This window comes from Gracilinanus agilis, chromosome 5 (genome assembly GCF_016433145.1).
Source record: "Gracilinanus agilis isolate LMUSP501 chromosome 5, AgileGrace, whole genome shotgun sequence".
Lineage (NCBI taxonomy): Eukaryota > Metazoa > Chordata > Mammalia > Didelphimorphia > Didelphidae > Gracilinanus > Gracilinanus agilis.
The window spans coordinates 163,586,241-163,611,663 of NC_058134.1; the positions used below are offsets into that span (position 1 = coordinate 163,586,241).

The window sequence follows — 25,423 nt, forward strand, 5'->3', positions numbered from 1 at the left end:
ATTTCAAGTTCATACATGATTTAGGCTTTTCACTTCAGTTAAGAGGGATAACTCTAGCAATTCATGATTACACAATTGTTTTCACATTGTCTATATTGCTGTGGTATTTTTTTTCAAAATCTGCATGCCAGATTTCTTTGGGAAAGAAGATAATATAATACATAAAACATAGTTTTTACATTATTTCTACCACGTGTTCTATATTCACTCTTCATAACTACATATCTTTAAACAACTAGAAAATGTCTTCAATATTCTAGGACACCAAAAAAAATCAATTTAGTATGCTTATATTGTCAAAGAAACAAACTTGAACAATTGAACAAAGAATTCTGCACATCTGGTTGCCTTGCTTCTCAAGAGGACACATTACTTTCCATATGTTGCAAACAATTGACCCAGCATTTTTCATTGGAAAGGGGCAGACAAAGCCCTTAACCATGACATGAAAATCAACGAAATTATGTGAGAAGGCCATTATGATCTCTTAAAAAAAAGTAATGCACCAATTTACACTTAAACATGGTGTTCTCAATTAGAAATGTATAGTTACATTGACCCCACATTCCATTTATCATCAAACAGCAATCTTTTATTAAATGCTTAACATGTAGCAGTCTTTGTATTAAATACTGAATGTATAAGAAAAAAAAGAAAATAGAGTTCTTGGCCTCAAGATGTTTTCATTCTAAAGAAGGAAAAGATATTAAAATAAGTAGCTCAGATATAAAAAGGAGATATTATAAATAAATTAGAACAGGGAACATATTACCTTTAAGATTTATGAACAGGAGAATAATTTCTGAATAAACAAGAGATCTAAAGCATTGCAAAATGTGTAACTGATAATTTTGACTACATTAAATAAAATTCTTTATATAAATAAAATACATTGCATAGATTAGAAGGAAAGCAATAAGTTCAGGAAAATTTATAGACAGTTTCTCAGATAGAGGTCATATCCAAAATATGTATAGAATTATCAAATATATAATAATATGAGACATGCTACAACTAGAAAATGTGCAAAAGATATAAATAGACTGCTTTTCAGATGAAGAAATCAAAACTATATATACTAAGTATATGAAAAAATGCTCTAAATCATTACTGATTAACAAAATGCAAATCAAAATAACTCTGAGATATCATCTCATATCTATTTTATTAGCTAAAATGATAAAATGGCAAAATAACAAATGTTGGAGGTGATATGGAAAAATAGAGACACATAGATTATTGGAGGAAATATGAATTGATCCGACCATTTTGGAGAACAATCTGGAAATTAAACTCACAGAATTATAAAACTGTGTATATTTTTTGAAGCAGCAATAACACTATTATAGTTATTTCCTAAGGTGATCAAGGAAAAAGGAAAAGAAATCACATGTTCTAAAATATTTATAGAAGCATTTTTTGGGGAGACAAAAATTGGAAACTGAAGGAATATACATAAAATGTAATGGCTGAATAAGTCATGTCATAGGACTGTAATGGAATACTTTTGTGCCAAAAGAAATGAAAACAAGATGATAATAAAAAAAATAGAAAGACTAATATGAAGTGATGCAAAGTGAAATAAACAGAACCAGGAGAATGAGTTATACAATAATGAGAATAATATAAGATCAACAGATGTAAATTATCGAACTATTATCAACAAGTCAAGGACCCAGGATAACTTTAAGGGACTCAGGATGAAAAAGGACATCCTTCACCATAAAAGGAGCATACAATCTGAATGCACATTGAAATGAACTATTTTTTACCTGATTTTCTCCATGAAATTTTCTCTAGTGAAAGCAGTATTTTCTTGTTTCACATGACAAAAATGAAAAATTTTATTATATAATAATATATGCACAGCTTATATCATATTAGCAACCTTCTTTGGGAGGAGGAAAGGGAAAGAGGGAATATGAATTATAAAATGTCAGGAAAGAAATATTAGAGATTGTATAGACATGTAATAAGGACAAAATAGATAAACTTAAAATAAATAAGTCGCCAAAAACACAATATAAACAAAGTAGATCAAAGGAAGTCTTAGAGGGGATATCACTATTAGCAGAGGCAGAGGCTAGGGTATGGGGAGCAAACAAAATAGTGTTTAGAGGGAAAAAATACATGGGAAAACTGGAGAAGTCATATTGTAAAGGACTTTAAAGTCAGACAAAGGAGATTTATCCCGGGGATAAATGGGAGTGATTTAAGTTTGGAGGAGGGGAAGGCCATGGGATAAGGTGATGATGTGATATAATCAGCTTTAAAAAAAAAAGAATCTCATTAACACCTGCATAGAGAAAAAATTAAAATAAAGAATCAAAATCAGTAGAACAATTAGAAAACTTTAAAAATAGTAAAGGTGAAAGGAGATTAGGACTAAATTAGGAAAGTAGATGTGAGAATGGAAGAGAAGGCATATCTATTAGTTTATCTATTTCAGCTATCTTGGTTATATATGGCAATAGATATTTATAGATCTAGATACATAGATATAGATTTCTAAATCTAGTTATCTTCATGTATGTAAATAAATCCATATGTATATATCTATTTCTAGTTAGTTACACATACATGTCAACACACATGCATGTTATGTAGAAGTAGAAAGAAAAATTAAAATTAAAAGTAGAAAAAAGCCTGTCCACTCTTCCCTGCCCCAGTAGGTGTGAGCAGGTTAAGATCCCTGGGAGCCCCCTCCAGGCTCTGAGTGCTCCTGCCTCAGAGCACGGTCAGGGAGGCAGGACTGAGAAGCAAGGCCAGCCCAAGGCCAAGGATCTCTAAAGGTGAATTTGCCTTCCTCTAGTGGTTTGATGTAGTGTTGCAAATATGCAGAGCAGAGTAGGCTGGGGAGAACCCACAAAATCCAGTTTAAGCCTTTTCTCCTGCCAGTGTAAATTCTTTTACAAGAAGCCATATTGGGCCAGGATAGTTGCCAGTTACTGAAATTGGAATGCAGAATGTATGGGTGGCATGAGCTGGCATGAGACCAAAAATCTGTTGAGAGCACCCTATGAATTGAGGCTGACCCCCATTCTCAGAGTCTTAGTCTTAAGAATGGTGGGAGGGTAGACATTTCAAAATTGTCTGTTAGCTAAGGTTAACTTATATATTTCATAGGATTAGTTATCTAGGCTTATTGCTCATTCAGTGCCATCAGCATCCATTCCTGTACATCATCAATAATATAGAATTTTCTAAACACCAACAAGAAGATAAATATTGAAGAACAATTCTGCTAAATCAAACCAACTTGAATTGAGCTAGACCAGTGGTTCCCAAACTTATTTGGCATACCTCCTCCTTTCCAGAAAAAAAAATATTACTTAGCCCCCTGGAAATAAATTTTTTAAAAATTTCAATAGCAATTAATAGGAAAGATAAATGCACCTGTGGCCATCACCGCCTCTATGGATCACTGCAGCACCCACCAGGGGGTGGTGGCACCCACTTTGGGAATAACTGAGCTAGAACATTAAGCAACTGAAATCAGGCCTTAAGGCCTGGCAGATTCAGTGAATCAGCTTCACCTAAAAACTCCTGAAGATTTATTTTAGGTTTAGTTAGTTAAACAAGGTTCTAGGATTTATTCCCAATCCCTCTTTCTTCTTTATTACAACCCATCCTTTCCCTACTTGTTTATCTTCATTAAATGAGTTAAAAAGAGAGGAGCCTCTACTGACCTGATCTGTGCTGAAGATTCTTAGGGGAAAGACGTCAGTTAAAATTTCTCCTTTCTCCCATCAAGCTCATTCAAGTGATTATTGATCTTCTATCATCAGGATTAACATCACAACCAACAAATTGCAGTCAGTTATAACATCTTTATTAGTTTGAGTTTACTAATTTTCATTTCATCTAAAGAACTAAGTTCACTTAGCACTGATGGTTGAGGAAGAATCTTTTGCTTTCTTATTGGTCAGTTGTAAAGGAGGAATCAACTGAGTGGTGGGGCCGGTCAGATAGTTTAACACAGACCACACCCAGTTGCAGGGTCACTCAATCCTACTTAAAGCAACATCATTCAAGTGTGTTAAACCATCTAGCTAAGAAGTCTCTTAATCTCCTTTACACCACCCAAACCTCTCTGTGGCAGAAGCAAGACAGGCCAGCAGGCACTATGATCCTACCCTCCCAAATTGTAGCTGCTTCATTTTTCATTCACCTAATACACAACACTTTGGATACATTAGTTGAGTGAGAGGGATGAAAAAAAATGATATTCAAATTATGAACTTTGATGGCTAAAAGGACACCTTTAGCACTAAGTTGAAACTTTGGAATTGGGGTAGGGGATTTTAGGAAAAAAATAATGGTTTACTTTATATATGCTGAGTTTGAGATTCTAATGGAACATTCAGTTGGAAATGTCTAAGAGTAAGTCACTGAAGTAAGACTGGAGCTCAGGGTTAAGACTAGGGCTAGATATAGAAAACTGGAAGTCATCATAGAGATGTCAAATTAAATTCATAGGGACTGATATCAAGTCATAGAAATATAGAAGAGAAAGAAGACAGAAACCATTAGAGGGCATAAGATAGGTAAAGATCCTATAAAAATATAGAATAAAAAATGATCCAAAATTTTTAAGCATGAAAAGAGATAATTAATACATGGAGATAAATTCCCAGGGTAATCACTTCTCATCTCATCACTCTGCTAAAGTAGACTTTTAATAGACAATACCTTCCCATAGCCCTTAGCCTCCTTTCCATTCTGATTGAGGTGGAACAATTTATTTTTTCAAGATCTTTCCTTTCTAGAGGGCAGCAATTGGACTTTCAGTTCATTTAATTTTCCACTCTTGCTCTGATGGGTTTCAATTCCATTGAATGAAATGTAGCTTGCTCCCTCCCCTCCAGGACTCCTTTGGTATCTTCCCTTTTGCCATCTATGTCCACTTTCCAACTTCCTTTTTCGTGTTATCTTCCCTCATTAGAAGTTAAACTCCTTGAGAGCAGAAATTCTTTCTTTTTCTTGATCTCCAGAACCTAGTAGTGTATAACCCACAGTGGTGCTTAATATATGTTTATTAAGTGGCTTTTAATAAATTCTTTTAAAATACATTTAATAAATTCTTTTTAAAATATATTTAAAATACATTTAATAATAATTGTTCATATAAGAATATCTTTGATCACTTCATAGAATCTAGACAAAGATGAAAATAAGTGGGTTCTATTTCCATTTTTAATATCCATTTCTATTCTTACAAACTCACAGTTCTCAATGTGCTTTTTTTCCATCTCTAAAATGGGAATGAATTCTTATAGCCAGAAAGGAAGGAAAATGAGCATTGGTTAATAGTATACTTAATAGAAAGGACAATTGGGAGGATGGAAAATGGAATGATGCTGAACAAAGCTACACATGCAAACTCAGAACATCAATAATTGGAATTGTAAACACTCATTTATAGTTGAGTAAAGATGAATGTTTTTGTTCTGGAAAAACCTTGAAAGGGGTTTAAACATTTAAAACTGTGAAGCAGCTGTTTCAAATGATTCTAGGGGTTCACATGCTTTACTCAATATTATGAAAACACAACAAAAGAAAAATAATACAAGAACAAAACCTTCTGATTTCAATCCATGGATATAAGGAGACAGGAAGCTATGGCTGTTATTTGATCCTTGAAGCACCCTATTGAGCTTAGTATCAGTGGAAGTCTTTAAACAATAAGTCATATAAAATGAGAGGGTGAGATTAAAGAGTTTAATTTATCTAAATTCCACTAATGCAAGAAGGACACATACATATTTCATGATTTTTGTAATAATTGATTTTTCCATGATATTAAAATAAGGGAAGTTATCTTAATAATGCATAGTATCTTTGGTCAATGTACAGATAATGGTTGTTCCATGTTTAGGAATTAAGGATTCATGTTATTAAGCCAAATTTGGCATTCATCAGCCAACCTGCTTATTAGTCTTGAACAAAAGAAACAGAAAGAACAATTTTTTTAAATCAGAGATTGAGATAATGGGAAATATTGGTGAAGCACTAAAACATTTGTGATATATGAGGTATGATATCCTTTTCTTTCAAATAATTTTCAATATCATCCCCAAAGTTCTATGATTTCATTTTATATTTGTGATTAGTTCTAAATGGGCACAGATTGAAATTGCTTTAGGCCTGATAAATGGTTTAATAAATTATTGCTTCTAAATTAATTGACTGGTGGTACACTTTCCCTTACTGAGTCTCTTCTTAGTTTTCTAGGCTTTTAGAAGATAGATACACAGTTTGTTGCTAAGCTCATAATGGAAGCCCTTCCATGATGCTAGAAATAGCCTTTGAGAAAACAGAGTCATTTCTGAAAAACAATGAGGCATCAGAGAAGGAGTCTGATAACTTTTAGAGCACCATTTTTAGTGGTATTAATTATTCTGAAGAACATTTTTAAAATGACACATTTACATATTTTCTCCTATTAATACCCAAGTATAGATAGAATGAGAGGAATTCAGGACTGAGGAACTCTGAACTAAGTTTGCTTGACAAAAAAGGCATTATGGGGATTGGTAATTATAAGAAGAGAAAGAGCAAGAAGCAAATGATATGTCCTTGTTCAACAGGATCTAGACAGAGAAAGCGGAAGACCTCTTATTGCTTCTATAGGATGTAACATTTTCCAATGTCTAAATGTTTCCTTCAGGAATATTGAATGATAGAGAAAATTACCTCTGACTACGATTACTAGAGATATGGAAGATTTTTGATTACTGGCTAGGGTTCTTTCCCACTATACTAAAAGTTCAATAAAATTAAAAATTTTTCGCATTCTTATTTTTCTTATTCTTCTTGTTTTGGTTCTTCTGCTGCTGCCACTTTTCTTCTTTCTTATTTTCTTGCTGTTTCTACTTCTTGTTACTAATAGAACATGCTCTTTATCATATCTCCTCAATAACTAAGTTAAATAAATGAATGTATGGTTAGATGGGTGTATTTTTTTGAGGAGTGGGGTTGGAGCAACATAGAGTTATGGCATCTATTTCCAAATCTATACCTGTACTCCTAGTAGTCAGTGATGGTGAACCTTTTAGAAAGGGAGTTAGTTCCAGGCCCTACTCCTATCCCACCCCCAAGATTGAGTACCATGCCGGCCCCCTCAGAGCCTAAGTACTGTACCCTGTACCCCCTTAGCCTAGACAATGGAGGAAGTGTTTCCATTTGGTTACTGGGCAGAGGGGCAGTAATGTAAAAAATGTACTCAGGCCAGTGTGGAGAGGGGTATAAGGGTTAAATGATAGGAATTTGACAAAAGTGAGAAGAGCAGTTTAATAAAAAAAATTAGTTTAAATTGAGAAGTACAACTAGAAGATAGAAAGGAGGAAAGAGAGATTGTTATTCTAATACCCTATGCCTATACCTAAATTCCTAATTTTTTTTTATCCTGGGACTCCATTCTAGGAGCATAGGGCCACAACCAGTAGGCAATGGGACACACAGTCGCTCAGGGTCACCCAGCTGGGAAGTGTCTGAGCCCAGACTTGAACCTAGGACCTTTCGTCTCTAGGCCTGGCTCTCAATCCACTGAGCTAGCCCAGCTGCCCCTACTTTAGGTTGCAGTTTCTTTAGCAGATGTAGTTTTTACAGGGTGGGGTTGCTAGCCCCACGCCAACCCTCCTCCTTTTTTCATCCAGGCTAGGGACAGTCCTTGGCCCAGGAGTGGTAAGGGTGGGCATTAGGGGTCAAGTGACTTGCCCAAGGTCACACAGCTGGAAGTGTCTGAGGCCGGATTTGAACCTAGGACCTCCAGTCTCTAGGCCTGGCTCTCAATCCACTGAGCCACTCAGCTGCCCCTAAAATTCCTAATACTAACTGAAATTTCTACTACAACTCTACTTCTGTCTTCTGAGGACAAGTTCTTCTTGCCTGGCCAGACCAGGCCTATCTAACCTTCACTATCTAAAATTGATTCATTAACTACCTATCTTTCACAAATAAATCAACAACCACCACACATGACCTCCTTGAATGAGGTTTTATTCTCCAACTGTCAGTAGCCCTTGCCTCAGAGACAGATCTCCTCCTGTCTCCATATATAAAGGCAAAAGACCTAACTGCCCACTGATTCTTTCCTTATCTCCCCCCCTCTTCTCCTTGGTAAGAGAATCTTCAGCTCTGGCTCACTGACTCCAGTCTGTTCTGCTCCACTTAGAAATCCCCCTCTCTTGCCTCTTAAAGAGACAGTACGAGAATCCCTTTAACAGGAGAAAGGGAGCAGCTTTGCCCAAGTCCTTTTTTTCTGCATGCCACCTTTGGCACCCATGCCATAGCTTCTCCATTATTGCTCTAGGCTATATTCCATACTTTAGAAGCACATCTTTAACATATCCATTGGCAATCAACATTTCCAAAACAAAATATATATACTATATTTGCTCTGAACTTCTGTGTTCTCCCCCACTATGATCCAGATCCAAATGTGTTTTTTTTTTACTATTTCTACTAGTGACACTAACCAAATACCCTGTCAAAACTGTGGGCACCAGTTCATTTTTCATACTACTTTTAATTTCCAATTAGAGACCAAATCTTGTGACTTGCATGCTTGTTCTCTGCCTTTTTTACACCAGAGTCATCCTCTTCTTTACAGCAACTCTTCTAGCAATGTCTTCATTGATTTCTTGGAATTGTGTAATAGTTACAAAGTACTATGTACCTGACATAGATATATGTCAAGTTATCTCCTGACAAGTCTTCCTGGCTCAACTCTATCCACCTTCCAAATTTTTACTCATACTGGATAACTGTCAATATTAATAAATTTTGGATCATAGCACTAGAGTTGCAAGGAACTTCAGAGGCCATCTAGTCCACTTTGACAGACAAGAAAACTGAGGTCCAGAGAATTGAAATGACTTAACCCTGGTGACTCGAGTAGAATATATCAGAGATGGGATTTAAACTCAAGACCACTATCTATAGTTTCTATTAGACTATGGTTCATGACTCATTTTTTGCTTCTGGTCATGTAATGCTCCTGCAAAAAATACCTCCACTAACTTCTTAGAATCAACCAAAAATATTAATAGCAATAATATTCTTCTCCTGGAAATTCAAAGCTATCTATAATCTATAGCAGGGGTCGGCAATGTATGGCTCTCGAGCTATATCTGGCTCTTTTGAGGGCCAGATATGGCTCTTTCTGCAGGAGCCATGAAGTCAATTTTTTCAGGCACTGTTAGTTACAGGAGTGCGTACTGTGAGCACTGTATGGCTCTCACGAAATTACATTTTAAAAAATGTAGCATTTATGGCTCTAACAGCCAAAAAGGTTGCCAACCCCTGATCTAGAGCATCCTTCCTTTTTATTTTAAATAACCTCTCCTTTAGAAAGTAGATCAGAAAAGATCTTAAGAGTTCATCCAGTTTCATGCCTCTATGTTATGAATAAACTGAAAACAATAGATAGTAAAAGGATTTATTCTAGATTATCCATGATGTAAGAAACATAGCCATTTGCAACCTATTATTCAGACTCCAAGTCCAATGTTCTTTCCTCTATTGCATACTAACTTGTATATTAATGTTTCTTTCTACTTGTTCTGAATAAACTTTTTATCTCCTTCAGTCTTTTGTACAATGTTCTGGATTCAAAAAATGCTTGGTGATGTTTAGTTGTATTAAATGTTTCCTTTTCTTCTGCCCTTTGTATAATCTCAGTACAGATATGGAAAACAAATTACAATATTCTGAGGCATCCCTAAAGGAAACCCTTTACAAAGGGTAACTCAACAAGCATATCTTGTCCCTAGAATAAAGGTTGTCAGATTTCTTGGAAAAGTTCTAATTTGATGAATGAAATATGACTGAAGAAGAAATTTCAATATAATAAACTCCAAAGGACACAGGCAATTCTTTGATACTACCATCTTCATTGTATTAAATATTGTTGTCACCTGAAGCTTAGAAATGTTTTTATTATATGGAGACTTCCATTATAATGGAACTCATTTAATTGGATTTGACTTGGTCTTTTAAAATATGGCATGCTTGTATTCATTATTCCTAAGATAAGAGTATGAGTACCATTTCTATAAAAAACACATACTTCACACTTAATTAAGATCTCCAGCTTTTGAACATGTGATATAATTACCTAATATTCTGAAAAAATTGAGTACTGTTAGAATAAAATATATTTCTATATTATCCTTTACTTATTTGTTAAATGTTTAATGGAAAGCACAGTTTTAAACCAATATAGGATTTCTGAATATCAAGAGGATAAATGTATTTTTTTCAAATTTCTCCAATTAACAAAATGTAGTGGTTGGGCATTTAAGGGCAATATAATATGCTAATCATTCTCATACAGTAAAAGGAGAGATGTCATAATAAATGTTCATAAAATTTAGCCAATCCTTGAATATCTAAAATAAAGTATGTGATATTTATAAGTATTTCTGAAGGCAAGTAGTGAACAATAAGATCTAGAAGAATTTCATTTGGATAGGGTCATTCCATAAAGGATTTGGTTTTCTTTTTTCAATAAAATGATAAATGGTAGATTATGGGAATGTTATCAATATAGTATACCAAAATTTCAACAAAATGTTTTACAAAGTCTCTCAAGCTTTCTTTTTGAACAAGATATATATGGCTATATTTTCCTATAGTCAGAGGTGGAAATCTCATTCTTGGTTAATAACAACAAAGCTAGTATTAGACTGCTCTGAGAGGCCCAGCACATAAAACATAGATGGTAATCAGCTCTTTCAGGATCACATGTGAAGTAACATGCACAGTAGAAAGCATCATGACAAATTCTTAACTTGTAGAAGTGATCTTAATTCTAGAAAGCAAAACTAGAAACAATGTATGGAATTTGCAGATAATGTTAATGCTGGATGCTGATGCTCATGACAAATACCTCACACTCATACAGAACTTTAAGTTTTGCAAAACACTTAAAGTGCAATATAAAGGAAACTTTTTCTCTCTCACCATTTTACCTACCCCAAATTGGAAACGTGCTGCTTTTGGAAAGAATGACTCTCATTTCTCTGGAAGAGTATAAGCAGCAGCTGAATGAGCACTTATGAGGGAATTTATAGCAGGAATTCCAGTTTCTTTATTGATTCTGAAGTATGATTTTCTAAGGATTGGGGTTCTATCAGCCCTTCTCTATATATCACCAACTCCACAAAGAAAGTCAAGTTATAGAAGATAAGATAAAGAAAGAAAAAATGGAGTAAAAAGAGGGAAGAGTATAGTTGAGATAAAAGCAAGTGTCAATAATGTTAATGATGATAGTGATTAGAAACTGAGAAACAGGCACTCTGATATAGAAAAGAGAAAACATACAATTTGGAAAACAAAAACTAATGACAACAAACTTAAGTCTATAAGGTATTACTGTCACCTGGGCTTTAATAACCCCTAAAGATATATGGCAATTGGGTCATGTGTATCTGTATCTCTCTCTCTCTCTCTCTCTCTCTCTCTCTCTCTCTCTCTCTCCATATATATATATATGTCTGTCTGTCTGTCTATCTATCTTTCTATCTATTTATCTGAGAAATGGGGAAGAGACAAGTAAGCAATACCCAATTGCATTTTAGTAGCATAGCATTTCTTGAAGAAATTGCATTAAACTTTATTTCCTCCAATTCCTCTTTAATGTTTGACATTTAATGGAACTCTATGCAAAACAACCACTAAAATTGAAATTTTATAATGTGATTGAATGTCTTATATTCAATGAAATAATGATTTTATCTTCTACCTAATCCAGATAATGCCTATATGATATTTTAAATTTCTCATAAAATCTCTTCTATCTTTCCTATTCCCACCCTAACTGATCTGTCCCTACAGAGTACACATAGAAGTAATATGTTGAATTTATCAATTTTTTTGAATATTTGAACTAAAGTAGGAGTTTAAATCCTAATCTCTAAGGATAAGAAGCAACAACAGAACATATAAACTAACCATTATTCATAATCACTTCTGTGTATTAAAGTAATACTAGAGAAATAATGTATAAAAAGGGACACAAAGTTGATGTCAGGTACAAGAAGCTCTGGGCACCAATTATGCCTCCAATATATACTAACTGTGTGACATTCATGAAGGTTTGCATTCTATTTCTTTCCCTTCTCCTTCTCTTCTTCCACCTCCTCTCCTTCTCTTTTACTATATTTCCTCCTCCTCCTTTTTATTGTTTTTTTGTTATTGTTGTTATTAGAGTGTAAGCTCCTTGAAAGCAAGGACAGTCTTTTGTCTCTTTTTGTATTCCTATAGCTTAGAACAGTACCTGGCACATAGTAGACAGTCAGTAAATGCTTATTAATTGAGAGACTGATAGACTAGTCTTAAAGACAATATGTTGCAAAAAAGATGCTGATCTACATTGCTAGAGGAAGTTTCATCATGTAGAAGTTATGTACATAAATGAAATCACAGATTTAGTCCATAATCCAGGCTTTAACTTGAAGTATTATTAAATAGAACCGTATCCAAAGAAGATAAAAATATAAGGAAGAAGAAAATTTTGATAAAGCAAAATGATAAAGAAGTACCAAATTCAAGCAGAAATGAGATCGAATGCTATTGCTGAATGCTGATGGAAGCAGCACCTCAGAAAGATTGACAAGGTACAATTTTTCCATGCAAGACAAGATTGGATCAGATTCTAATCTGGAACAGACCAGATTGAGTGAAAAAAGCCACTAATAACACAGTGACTCCTCTACTGGAAATATTCACCTCAGAATATCAGGCATCTTAATACTACTGCCAAATTAGAGATGATTGGCTAAAAAAGGAGCTCTTGTTCACTTTTGATTAAATAAAACTGAGAAAAAATTCAGCACTATAATAGATCATGCCTGTAAGGGGTAAATCAATTCAGCCTACCACATTAGCAAGGTTTCAGATAACTTTTACATTATTATCAAACTATAATTCCTTGAGGAAGTTTTAATTCTGTATTATAATTCATAAATCTTAATAGTTTGAGGGTAAATTGAGAGACCTGTCCCTTTTGCTCTTGAAATGCCAGAATGAAATCCTAATTTATTGTAAAAGAGTTCAGTTGTTGCCTATATTTTGGGTTTCCTTAGTTACCATATTTTCACAGGAATCAGTTAAAGAGTTGAATAAAAGACTTGCTGAGCAGCTACAAAGGCCAAAATGACAAGTTCTAGTGTCTGCTTTTATTTCACCAGAAGAATAGACTACTAGAACACAAATTAGCAAAAGATAATATGTTCACAGACTTGTCCTTCCACAGTTTGGTCATCTTCTATAAGCTCTTGTCTTCATTGCCAAAATTACAAATTTTCACTCTTCTACCCCATAACGGCCTTAAAACCTTTTCCAGTCAGGACAAATGATTCAACTTACTCCATCTCTCTTCTCTTCCATGTCTTCAAAGTGATCTCTCCTTTATTATTTAAACTAATCCTGAAATAACATTCTTTCTGTGAAATCATTTAAACTAAAATAAAAAAAGGCTCAACATTTTTTTCCTTTAGAGTCAACTCACCTTAAGACAAATATTCATTCAATTCATACCATAAGCAGAGTACCACAGTGAAAGATATAGTTTACATAAAATGCAATGTTTGTCTTCAAGGAGTTTATGTTTCAGCAAGAGAGTGAGGTATAAACTTATATAACCAAATTAAGGATTTTTCTTATTTTTAGTGCAGAATAGTTGCATTTTGAAAGGCACCAAAGTACTAGATAAATTCTGAGGAATAATGGTCATTATTAACAAGGGAAAAAATGAAGAAATGCTTCAAGGGAGAAGGTGTCATTTAGGTAAGGCTTAACAAAATGGATAACTGTTTTAAAAAGTAAAGTGGAAAATGGAAGACATGCCAGGCAGAGGCTTAAAGCAAAGGCTTAAACACTAGATCATTGAATCTGAGGTAAGTAGTATGAAATACAGCTGAAAAAACATCTTTACAGTCTCACTTACTAGACAATCAGATTTGGTTTTTATTAGGCAAACACAAAGGAATTGCTGCAGATTTTTTTTTTAACAAATCTGTGACATATTTGAAAATATACCTTAAAAGTATTGGTCTGGCAGATGAATGAAAGACAACTTAGGATGGATGAATATTGCCCAGAAATCATATTAGGAAGTTCTTCTCTTAGTCCAACTGATGGTAATGGAGGTATATACTAAATTTGTAGCAATGGTATGTATGAAAGGAGGGCACAGAGGCAAAAGATGATCTAGACTAGAGGTAGAAACAATAAGAGGTGGTATTTGATTACACATGAGAGGTGAGTGAAGACACGATTAAAAAAAAAACAACCAATGGGGGCAGGTGGGTAGCTCAGTGGAGTGAGAGTCAGGCCTAGAGACAGGAGGTGCTAGGTTCAAACCAGTGCCTCAGCCACTTCCCAGCTGTGTGACCCTGGGTAAGTCACTTGACCCCCATTGCCCACCCTTACCACTCTTCCACCTATGAGACAATACACCGAAGTACAAGGGTTTAAAAAAAAAAAACAACCAAGATTCCTAATGAGGAAATTTGGGTAAAAAGAGATAATACCAATAGAAATTGTGAAGTCACAAGAAAAGCTTAGGGAAAGGGGGCAGATAAGGTTAGTTTGGGACATTTGTTTGAGATAAAAGGTGTGATATTCACTTCAATACTACCTGAAGGTTAGAGTTGTTGGCTTGGAGTTCAGGAGAAAATACGGGGCTGTTATGAAATATCTGAGAATATTTAGGTAGAAGAAGTAGTTGAAACCAAAAGAAAGAATAGGAATGCAAAGGTTAGAGGAAAAAAGGATTATGTAAAGGATGAAAAGATAGTGAAAAATTATAGATATAAGAGAAAAGGAAAGAGGAAACAGGTATTTGGAAACCAAAGTAGAGGAGTAGAAGTAGCAGTTCGCTAAATACTCCCAATATTCCTTTCCAAATAACTTTAAAAATGCCTCAAATCAGATTTAAGAGGAATAGGTTCAACAGAGAGTAAGCATGAAACATATATTCATGCCTAAGAATCTTAGAAGGTTGGCAGGAGAGGTCTGCTACACTGAGGTGGAGGCCAACTCAAAGCAAGCAGAGTAGCAGTAACAATTTTCGTCCTTGGAAGAGATTGCAATAGTGATTTCATTAGCAAATTCAAGATTCAGTTCAATTTCTGCACAGAGATGGTAAAGGGGTCAGACTATTGCTCTGAAAAAAAATTATAGAAAACCTTTTGCTGGCACTGGGTATGGCAGGTACTGATTGGCAACTGTTGACCATATGTAGTTCTGAGTCATAGTTCTAGGTGGTTTCTTTAAAATGAAGAGGTATACTTATATTTAGGTATAATGGAGCAAGGGTTCTGGTTGAAGTTCCAAGGAAGAGAGGACCACTAGTGTTTGTACCCTCAGGAAGGGTCATTTCCTGAGTAAAAAATAGAACACAGATCAGGAGAGAAGTAACCAAATTTCTCCTTAGATTACACCAACTTGGAAGTACTAAAAATTTAGAGATCTACAATAATATCTCTGAAAAGAACAGTACTAAAAAGACTGAATGCTGAGACAGTACCTTCTCACTGCCCTGGTGAATAGAACTCAACTTTGACAGAAAGTTCAAAATAAATGAATAGGCTAGAACAGTGATGGGCAAACTACAGCCTGACCCAGATGTGGCCCCCTGAATTGTTCTATCCAGCTGGGGAAACATTATTCCTAATCTAACAAATACAATGAGTAGGATACTATACAATGAAACTGAAAGAGTTGCCTTAGAAACAGACTGACAGATGAGCATTTCCTTTCCTTTGGCCCCCTCTTTAAAAAGTTTGCCCATCACTGGGCTAGAAAATTAGCAAACAATAATAATAACAATAAAAATAATTGAACCATAAAATGCTACCATAATGGAAGGTAAGAAAAAAAAACAAACAAAGAAAGAAGACAACAATATGAAACAGCTACAAGCAAAGTCTAAAAGGAAAAAGTGCTAATTAGACATAAGTCCAATAAGAATTCTTGGAAGAGTTAAAGAAAGATATAAGAGTATTAAGGAAAAAATGAGAAGAGAAATGAGAGTTGGCGTGGGCATTTTACAGAGATGGCATGGGCACTGTATGGAGATGGCATGGGCATTATGAGCCCTTAAATCAAGGTAAACTGTAAGCAGGAAAATTCCCTTGCTCCTTTCTGTCTTTATGACTCCTAACCCAAGAATATTTGATAATATCTATAAGACCCTGAGATTATTATCATCCTTGGATCATCCTTTAGTTTGAGATGGATATAGAGATGCACCTCAAGTACACCCTGATACCATCAGGCTATACTCAGGCATCCATCTGTTCCTTAAACTATGAGGGTCTTCAGGCAGAACCCAGGCAGATGACCAAACACCCCACAAAATGCCTGAGTGCTTACCACTTTAGGGTCATGTCCACACCATGACATAGCATCGTATACTGTTATGAGTAAGATTAGATTAACTAGTTATTAGGTATTGATTATATATTGATTAGGAAGTACCTAGCAGGAAGGAGCTGGAGCTGGGAATTCCAGGTTGGAATGAAGGAGGAGGAAGTCTATCTGTGTTCTGTGTGTGGACTCCATTAGTGGTAGGCAAAAACTGTTGCCAGCCTGGGAGAACTCAGAGCAAAGGACACCTTGCATCCTGTTTTCCCCTGGGATCCTGTGTGGTGTGGCATTTAAGGAAAGAACAAGAGAAGAGGACAGTGCTTCAAGCAAAACCCTTACTACTTGGTTCTTGAGACAACTGTAGCTCCTGGCATCCAGACATCATCAGTGGATTGCAGTGAGAAATCCCAAAGCCACAAAAGCCCAGCTGTACTCAAGCCTGGCAGGTTCCAGGTTTCAGGCAGAAACCCAGAGATTCCAGTATAGCTCCTTGGGCCATGATAGTTAGATAGCTTAAATTAGTGTAGTGAATAAGTCCTTCCCTGTCCCTTTGGGTTTTGTTATTAGGTGTTAAGATTTTAGAGTAGTCATTCCTATCCCTCCTTTTAGTTGTTTCTAATTAAAACCCAATTTCACCTTGTTACCTTGTCAGTTAATTCAAGGCCTCTGGCCAGAGTGACAGTTGGCTGTTATTTTTCCAGTTGGGAGTGGTGTAGCTGTACAAGACTTCAGTGTTCAGTTATAGTCTCTCTTACATCCCAGAGAGTGTTCCCACAAACCCCATAGTTGATTTTAATATCCCTGGTGACCCCATTACTTATCTTTTCTTACAATACTCACTGTTGTAAAGAATATAAAAACCTTTGAACTGAAGCATTCTGGGAGCAACCCCCCAGGGTTGTTCCACTCATGCTGTCTTGCAGGCCAATAATTCTATCTTACTAATAAATCTCTTTTTTTACTTTTAAGCTAAGTTTCAGAGGGTTCACCATTATAGCCCACAACATTGGCTTTACCCCACAAGCATTATATAAGAATACTATGAAAAATAACTAACACTTTGGTAAAAGCCACAGGAAAAATATATTAATAATAGAGGAACAAAAATTCTCAGGTGAAAAGAACTCATTCAAAATCAGGATAGACCAAATAGAAAAGGAAGCACAAAAATATACTGAAGTAAAGAATTTTCTTAAAAGCAGAACTGGGCAAGTTAAAACTATGAGACATCAACAGTTCAAAATGTTTCCATGAGACATCAAGAAAAACGAAAATGAAAAGAATAAACAAATATAAAAGAAATGGGTAATACTTCATTAGGAAAAATAAAAACAATTCATATAAAAGATAGATTGGAGAGAGATAATTTACGAATTACAGGAGAGAGAAGTAGATGCCTCAGTAGATTCAGAGCCAGGCCTAGAAATGGTAGGTCCTAAGTTCAAATTTGGACTCAGATACTTCTTAGCTGTGTGATCCTGGGAAAGTTACTTAACCCCTATTGTCTAACCCTTTATACTCATCTGCTTTACAACAAATAGACAGAATTGATTCTAAGATGAACGAATAACTCCACTACCACATAAACTATTTGGTAAAATAAGGGAAGAGGAAATCCTTTCAAACTCTTTTTACACCAAAAATATGCTACTGATACCTAAATTAGTAAGAGCTAAAACAGAGAAAGGAAACTATAGACTAATCTCCCTAATGAACATTGGTGCAAAAATTTAAATAAAATACTTCCAGGGGAGATTACAGTATTAAATCATTACATATATATATGAATATATATATATTTTTTTTGTATCAAGAATGCAGGGTTAGTTAAATATGAGGAAAACTATCAACATACGTGAATCTACAAATAACAAAACCAGTAGCAACCATATAGAATTTTTCAAAATATAACACCCATTACTTACAAAAATGACAAAACATTGGAATAAATGGAACCTTTTTTTAAAAAATGATAAATGGAATCTATTTAAAAACATCAGCAAACTTTATCTGTAATGGGGATAAGCTAAAACACTTTCCAATGAAGTCAGTGGTAAAACAAGGATTCCTATTATCACCACTAGTATTTAATATTGTACTAGAAATTCTAGAAATAGCAAATACATTTTTATATGGGAAGATGACACATGTGATTCCTAAGATCATGAGGGCAAACCTGTGGAACATGTGCCACAGGTGGCATACATGGATCTCTCTGTTGACATACATGCCAAAGACCCAGTGCATCTTTCCTGGCAGCACAGAGTTTACCCGAGTTCCTAACTAGAAAGCCTGAGGAAGATGCAGCTGGGCTGCTCCTTTTCCCCTTTCCCCAGTAGGAATTGGTAAACAGGTCTCTTCAAGACAGCACCCCTTTCAGGATAAGATTGCCTCACCCCATTCAGAATACAATGGTCTCTTAATTATCTTTGGTCTCAGTGAGACAGAAATAATTTATGTCTTTATCAGAAGCAACCAGTGTCTTTACTATACAGAGTATTTTGGGGATTTGGGGATGTGTTTTTTTGAGCTTGTACCATAAAAATGTTCAAAACTGTTGTTTAGTGACTTAGGAATAAGTTTTATGAACTTATTATGCAATATGAGATACATATTGCAACTGAGTCTCAGTTTCCTTCTCTGTAAAACTGAAATAATAGTACTTGCAATATGTATCTCACAAGGCAATTATGAGGAAAATACTATCTCTTGCTGTTAGACTTTGCTGATGGTAAATAGAAATGCTGATGATTTCTGGAAGTTTATTTTGAAACCCGTAATTTACCTTACATCAAATATCTGGGGCAGCTGGGTGGCTCAGTGGATTGAGAGCCAGGCCTAGAGACTGGAGGTCTTAGGTTCAAGTCCGGCCTCAGACACTTCCAGCTGTGTGACCTTGGGCAAGTCACTTGACCCCTAATGCCCACCCTTACCACTCCTGGGCTAAGGACAGTCCCTAGCCCGGATGAAAAAGGAGGAGGGTTGGGCGTGGGGCTAGCAACCCCACCCTGTAAAAACTACATCTGCTAAAGAAACTGCAACCTAAAGTAGGGGCAGCTGGGCTAGCTCAGTGGATTGAGAGCCAGACCTAGAGACGAAAGGTCCTAGGTTCAAGTCTGGGCTCAGACACTTCCCAGCTGGGTGACCCTGAGCGACTGTGACCCATTGCCTACTGGTTGTGGCCCTATGCTCCTAGAATGGAGTCCCAGGATTAAAAAAAAAAACATCAAATATCTAGAAATTGTCAAAGACAGATTTAAAACCAATTCTCTGCTTTTGCCAAAAACTCTTTCTCATATACTACACTGCTTCTGGGAAGGCAAAGACATTTTTTAAAAGTCATTGGGGTTGGTTATTAGGAGAACTCTGGTAACCTACTCTGAAAGAAATTTATATAAACTAACTAATAGAGAAGACTAATTGGCAAGTGGTAAGAATTGAATAAGTGATGAGGATTTGGAGACAACTCGATGTAGTCAAATTTTTTGTTAAAGACTCAGTAAATGTAGACAGGATTGGAAAAAGAGTACAAGGATAAAGGAAAGACTTATAGAACTGAGCAGACATAAGGATGTCTGCAGACAAATGAGACAATAGAGAAATGAAAAAAAAATTTGAGATGCATAGGCTTTCCACTCTGGTGGCAAAAAAAAGGTTCCTTATCTCCATAATTACTTTTCCACCTTTACTTTACTTCTTTGTGGTTCAATTATTGGTCTCTATTCCAAAACCAATTAATTAGGCATTTAATAAATTCCTTTTGACAACAAAGATGCTATTTTTTTTCATTAGGAAAGAAATTTACCTCAGTGGCAAATCATCCATTTTTTATAAGAAGGTAGACATTTTAAATGATCTAATTGTATACAGGAGTGATACAAAGAAAAATGCTATTCTTTTGCTAGAACTTTCACTTAATGAGTCACAGTGAATGATTTCATCAGCATGCTTATTTTCTCTAAGACAATTTTAAAGAGACATATCTTTGAATTTCAGATATTTATGGTCCATTAGCTGAACCCTCTTAATTAAGATTTGCTTTCTTGGTAGGACCCACTGTTGGAACACCCTTTGATAACCTAGGGTAATAGTCATACTTTGAGGAAATACAATAAGACTTTAGGGAGAAACTAGTATTATAATATTGAAAAATCATTATATATACTAACAAATTCATTCAGTGGCTGGATCATTTTTCTAGACTGACCCCATGTTTCTAGAAGCAAAACTCAAAAACATAAATGTGATCATTTTTATTAAAAATGTAATTTATTTATTTTTTTAAACTTTTAAACCTTCTGTCTTAGAATCAATATTGTATATTGGTTCCAAGGCAGAAGAGTTGTAAGGGCTAGATAATGGGGGTTAAGTGAATTGCCTAGGAGCACACAGCTAAACCGTATCTGAGGCAGGGCAGCTGGGTAGCTCAGTGGATTGAGAGTCAGGCCTAGAGACAGGAGGTCCTAGGTTCAAATCCGGCCTCAGACACTTCCCAGCTGTGTGACCCTGGGCAAGTCACTTGACCCCCATTGCCCACCCTTACCACTCTTCCACCTAGGAGCCAATACTAAGGGTTAAAAAAAAGTATCTGAGGCCAGATTTGAACCTCTGTCTCTAGGCCTGGATCTCAATCCATTGAGCCACCGAGCTGTCCCTCAAAGGTGAATTATAAAAAATTATAATGCACAAGTTTTTAAGAGGACATCAATTCAGATTCACAAATATCTACTGCACCCAATTTTTTAAGAATTTTTTTATAAAAATAGAATTAAGTGATAAATTACCTCTTCCTTTCTTGCTTCACGTGCTTTTTGTACAAACCAGATTACTTTCGCTTGAAGTGATCGTGGAGTGCATTCCAACAAAGTACTGTTATATTCTATACCATAAGCCATACGTTCCTCAGTTTTATCCAATACTTCTCCTAAAAAGGAAATTTGAGGGTTAATATTTAGCTTACCTCTATCTTTGTCTCTGTCTCTTTTTGATTTGTCTCTCTCAGGATAAGAGAATTCTGTCCCTTAAGGACAATGGCATTTCAAGATCATAGTTGGAAAACAATTTCTCAGGGCTGATTCATTTAGGTCTAAGTCCACTAAGCAGGTTTATTCAAAGTAAGTGTTATGCCAGAACATGAGGAGAAAATCCATAGAGAAATTTAGAGACAGTCAAGAAGGAGGATTTGGCTGGATAATACTAGGATGAAGGAATTCCATAGCGCCTATAGTCAGGAGTTAGCTGAGGTGGGAAAGTACACACACACACTGTATATCTCTATAGACAATGAAGCTAGTCTAGACATTCAACTAATTAAAAATAAGAAACTCTGGTGAGGAGGGCTATAGGTATTAGGACTAGGCCTCTAGGCAATGAGAGGTAACATTCTATGCAAGGAATCTGAGTAATTGTTATGGAGAACAAGTACCAAGTTTAGGATGTTGTGAAGCAAGGATAGTTATGTTTACATTCCAAGTTGTTGGAAATAGTCTCAAAGTTAGGTAGAGTACATTCCATTGATGAATGCAAGGAGGCAGACTTGTTCATAATAAGAGAATGAAGGCCAGGGAACAAGTCAGTTCTTGACATGTGGAAAAGAAGGTAGAATGAAGAAATTTCTGGGTACACTGGCAATGTGATATTGTGGGAAAATGCTCAGTTTAGAGTCAGGGAGGTGTGGCTTAGGATACTATTTCTGACACTACTTGTCTGATTCCAGACAAGTCAAAACCTCTCTGAGCCTTGGTTTCCTCATTTGTAAAAATGGTACTGATAATACCTGCTGACACAAAAAGCAGATGGCACTATGTATGTAAAATGCTTTGCAAAATTTAATGTGTGATAAAAATGTAAGGCATAAATAGTTCTGGTGTGTTACTCAACAAGACATTTACATTAAGGGAAGGATGATACATTGGTCTGAAATATCTAGAGAACCATGTTGTGAGTTGTTAATGCTCAGAAGTTAAAAAAAATATAAATAATTTCTGGTTCAGGTCCTACGTCTCTCAAGGAAGCATAAGAGTTCAGTAAACATTACTCTTGTGAAGGTCAACTGCAAAGAGAACTATGGTCCTTCACATTAGATGTTTAATGCTTTTCACTACAGTTATCTGTAAAGTATGCTCAAAGCAACTGGTAGCAATTTATTATTACCAACAAACTGCTGTCCAAAACATTGCTGAGCTGCATTTCCATGCCGAACATCTTGTCTTCGGAAACGTCTAGGGGAAAAAAATGTAGTACTTAAAAAGGATATACAGTTTTCAATTTCCCAGAGTTTAAAAAAAAACAACCTGAATTATAAGTTCATGAAGTATTTTGCTCCTGAAAAATTGATCAGTCATACTAAACAAGGAGAAAAATCTGAGTTATGTTGTTTTCTTTACTTCTATTGAATGTTACTAAAGGAAATAATTATATTCTTCAGGGACTAAGAACCATGGAAAAATATATTTTAAACAGGTCCATTAGCTTAAATTTGAATCCCAAAGCAAAAACTGTAAAAAAGAATGCCTTATACTTTTTTCCAAATAGTATTATGCAAACACATATTGAAATGCCTTTTTGTTTGAAATTAATATACAGAGTGATAACAAATATGTGTGGGTTGGGATGATCACAGTGGAAGAATCATATTTATTTAAAATTAAAACATTTATAGATTTTCCCAAATACAATAATGTCCATTTTATAAAATAATATTTTGTCTGACTTTTTTCTATATCAAATAAATTAGCATCACTAAGGTTATGAAAGATGAGCAACAGAGTATTAATATAACCTATTACTTTGTCACATTTAATAGCTGAGAATTACTGATAAATCTTTGTTTAGAATGTCTTATTATGGACAGGTTTTATCACAGACATATCATAGCCCATTCAGTAAAGTAATATAAAAATTGTATTGGAAGGCAGTTGTTAAAAATATGAACCAATATTCTTGCATTTCATATAGGACTTTCTTTGAATATAACAGGTAGCCAAAAATGTTGCTCAATTGGATTAAAATCATATAACATAATTGGGAAATCATTAGAATCAGAACTAATCTAACAAATTATTTTTCAAAGACAGGTTCAGATCCTATTTCAAGTAATAGATATACCAATATGTCTATGTGAAGCTATGTCAGATGAGTTATCTCTGATAATGTTTACATAAGATTATTGGTTGGCCCCACAACTCAACTGCTAGGGAAACATCTGACTAAACATTTGACTAAAAGACTGATTTTTTAGGGGGCAGCTGGGTAGCTCAGTGGATTGAGAGCCAGGTCTAGAGACGGGAGGTCCTGGGTTCAAATCTGGCATCAGACACTTCCCAGCTGTGTGACTCTGGGGAAGTCACTTGACCCCCATTGCCTACCCTTACCATTCTTCTGCCTTGGAACCAATACACAGTTTTGACCCCAAGACTGAAGGTAAGGGTTAAAAAAACAAACAAATAAATAAATAAAATAAAATATTGATTTTTTAAAATAAATTCAAGGCACAAAGAAGAATGGAAAAGTTAATGTTATAGTGTCCTGAAGTCTGTGAACTTGAAGAAAAAAGACAGAAATTCTGTCCTATTTATATTATTTCATACCAAAATATACAATAAAATATTCTAGGACTAAGATTTAACCAAATACAAAGCACCATAAGGCAGTTCTAGCTCATTTTTTCCTGTTCTTTTCGTCTTTAAAGCATCAATACAAAGTCCTCTTGATAATCACAAGAGGAATGAAAAAGTCAAAGAAGTTGGCATTACAGGGGATCGTGGTGTGTAAAATTTGTTATGACAAGAGTTGAGGGCCTCCAGTAATGTTCTACTTTGATGCATCATTGTGACATGGAAATGACTCAGCTCTCAAAGGCCATGCCATTTGAACATGAGTTCTGGCAGGTCCTATGAAGTGGAAAAAGTTTAGTGTATGAACCATTTGATGGATTGTCTGATAAAATTTGAGAAGGCCAGGTAACTATAGAGTCATTACTATTCCAGCCATACTGACTGGGAGAGATGAGGCATTAAGTTTTAAAGAATTTGCAATATTGATAATGAGTTTTTTGAGAGACCGTCCATACTATTATGATTATAAATCCTTGAAAAAATTTATGATTCAAGAAATTATCTAGGGAAACAAATCTTGGTCAAAGAATTGACAATTCTAAAGATATATAATGAAGACAAATATAAATGAATAACAAGTACATACATTTTGTTTTAATATTATTGGGGGTATTAAAATAAGGGTATCTTTCACAGAATTATATTATTTTACAAATAATCCATTACAAAAAATTTAAATGATCATTTGATAATTAGGATTAAATAATTTTAAAAATCTCATTTAGAAGTATTGCCAAAGGGGGCTAAGGATAAATAAAATCTAGCACTAAGAGAAAGGGGGAGTTGGTTATATTTTGAAAATATATAGTGGGTTTGGTAATATATTAATTTTTCCCCTGTTGGGTCATTTTCACTCTAAGAACAGAGAACTATTTATTTAAAAACCAGTTTTCAATTTCTGCTTTTCTAGCTAGGTCTTTAGCAAAAATGATCTGTTATAAAAGCAAACAATTTTCCTTTCATGTGTTAGAACTTTTCTACAAAGACCTCTTAGGGGTAGGTGATGGTCCTAAAATATGAAGCCATTTGATAGATCTTCATAACTACTTTATGGAACTAAAATTAATAAAGTTAATGAGTAAAACTTTCAACCACATCATTTCACTTCTTATATTCTCTTTTACTGTTCATCCTATCCACTTAACTTTCTCTAAATAACTTTTACTACTTTTTGCTTCTTTTTCTTAGTCTTTTTTTCTGTATTTTCTTCTGGAATATCACATCCCAGAGAACTATTTCCTTGAAGTAATCAGTTAATCTATTCCATGAAATATGATTTTAATAAATAATTATTATCATACTAGATAAATATACAACTACATATATTATACAAATGTATGTATATATATGTGTATATGTACGTGTATATATATATATATGTATGTGTGTGTATATGTATGCATATTACGTACTAGTTTGTATATCAC

At 34.9% G+C, this 25,423-nt stretch overlaps 1 protein-coding gene across 1 annotated transcript in view; it reads right to left on the reverse strand.

Moving 5' to 3' along the window:
- The window catches only part of SEMA3E (semaphorin 3E), a 385,477-nt gene that overhangs the window by 3,057 nt on the left and 356,997 nt on the right, over nt 1–25,423 (reverse strand). The window contains exons 21-22 of the mRNA XM_044679056.1: nt 22,534–22,601; nt 21,165–21,304 (exon numbers count right to left, since the gene is read on the reverse strand). Of these exons, the coding sequence (XP_044534991.1) occupies nt 21,165–21,304; nt 22,534–22,601 (208 nt within the window). The remainder of the gene's footprint in view (nt 1–21,164; nt 21,305–22,533; nt 22,602–25,423) is intronic.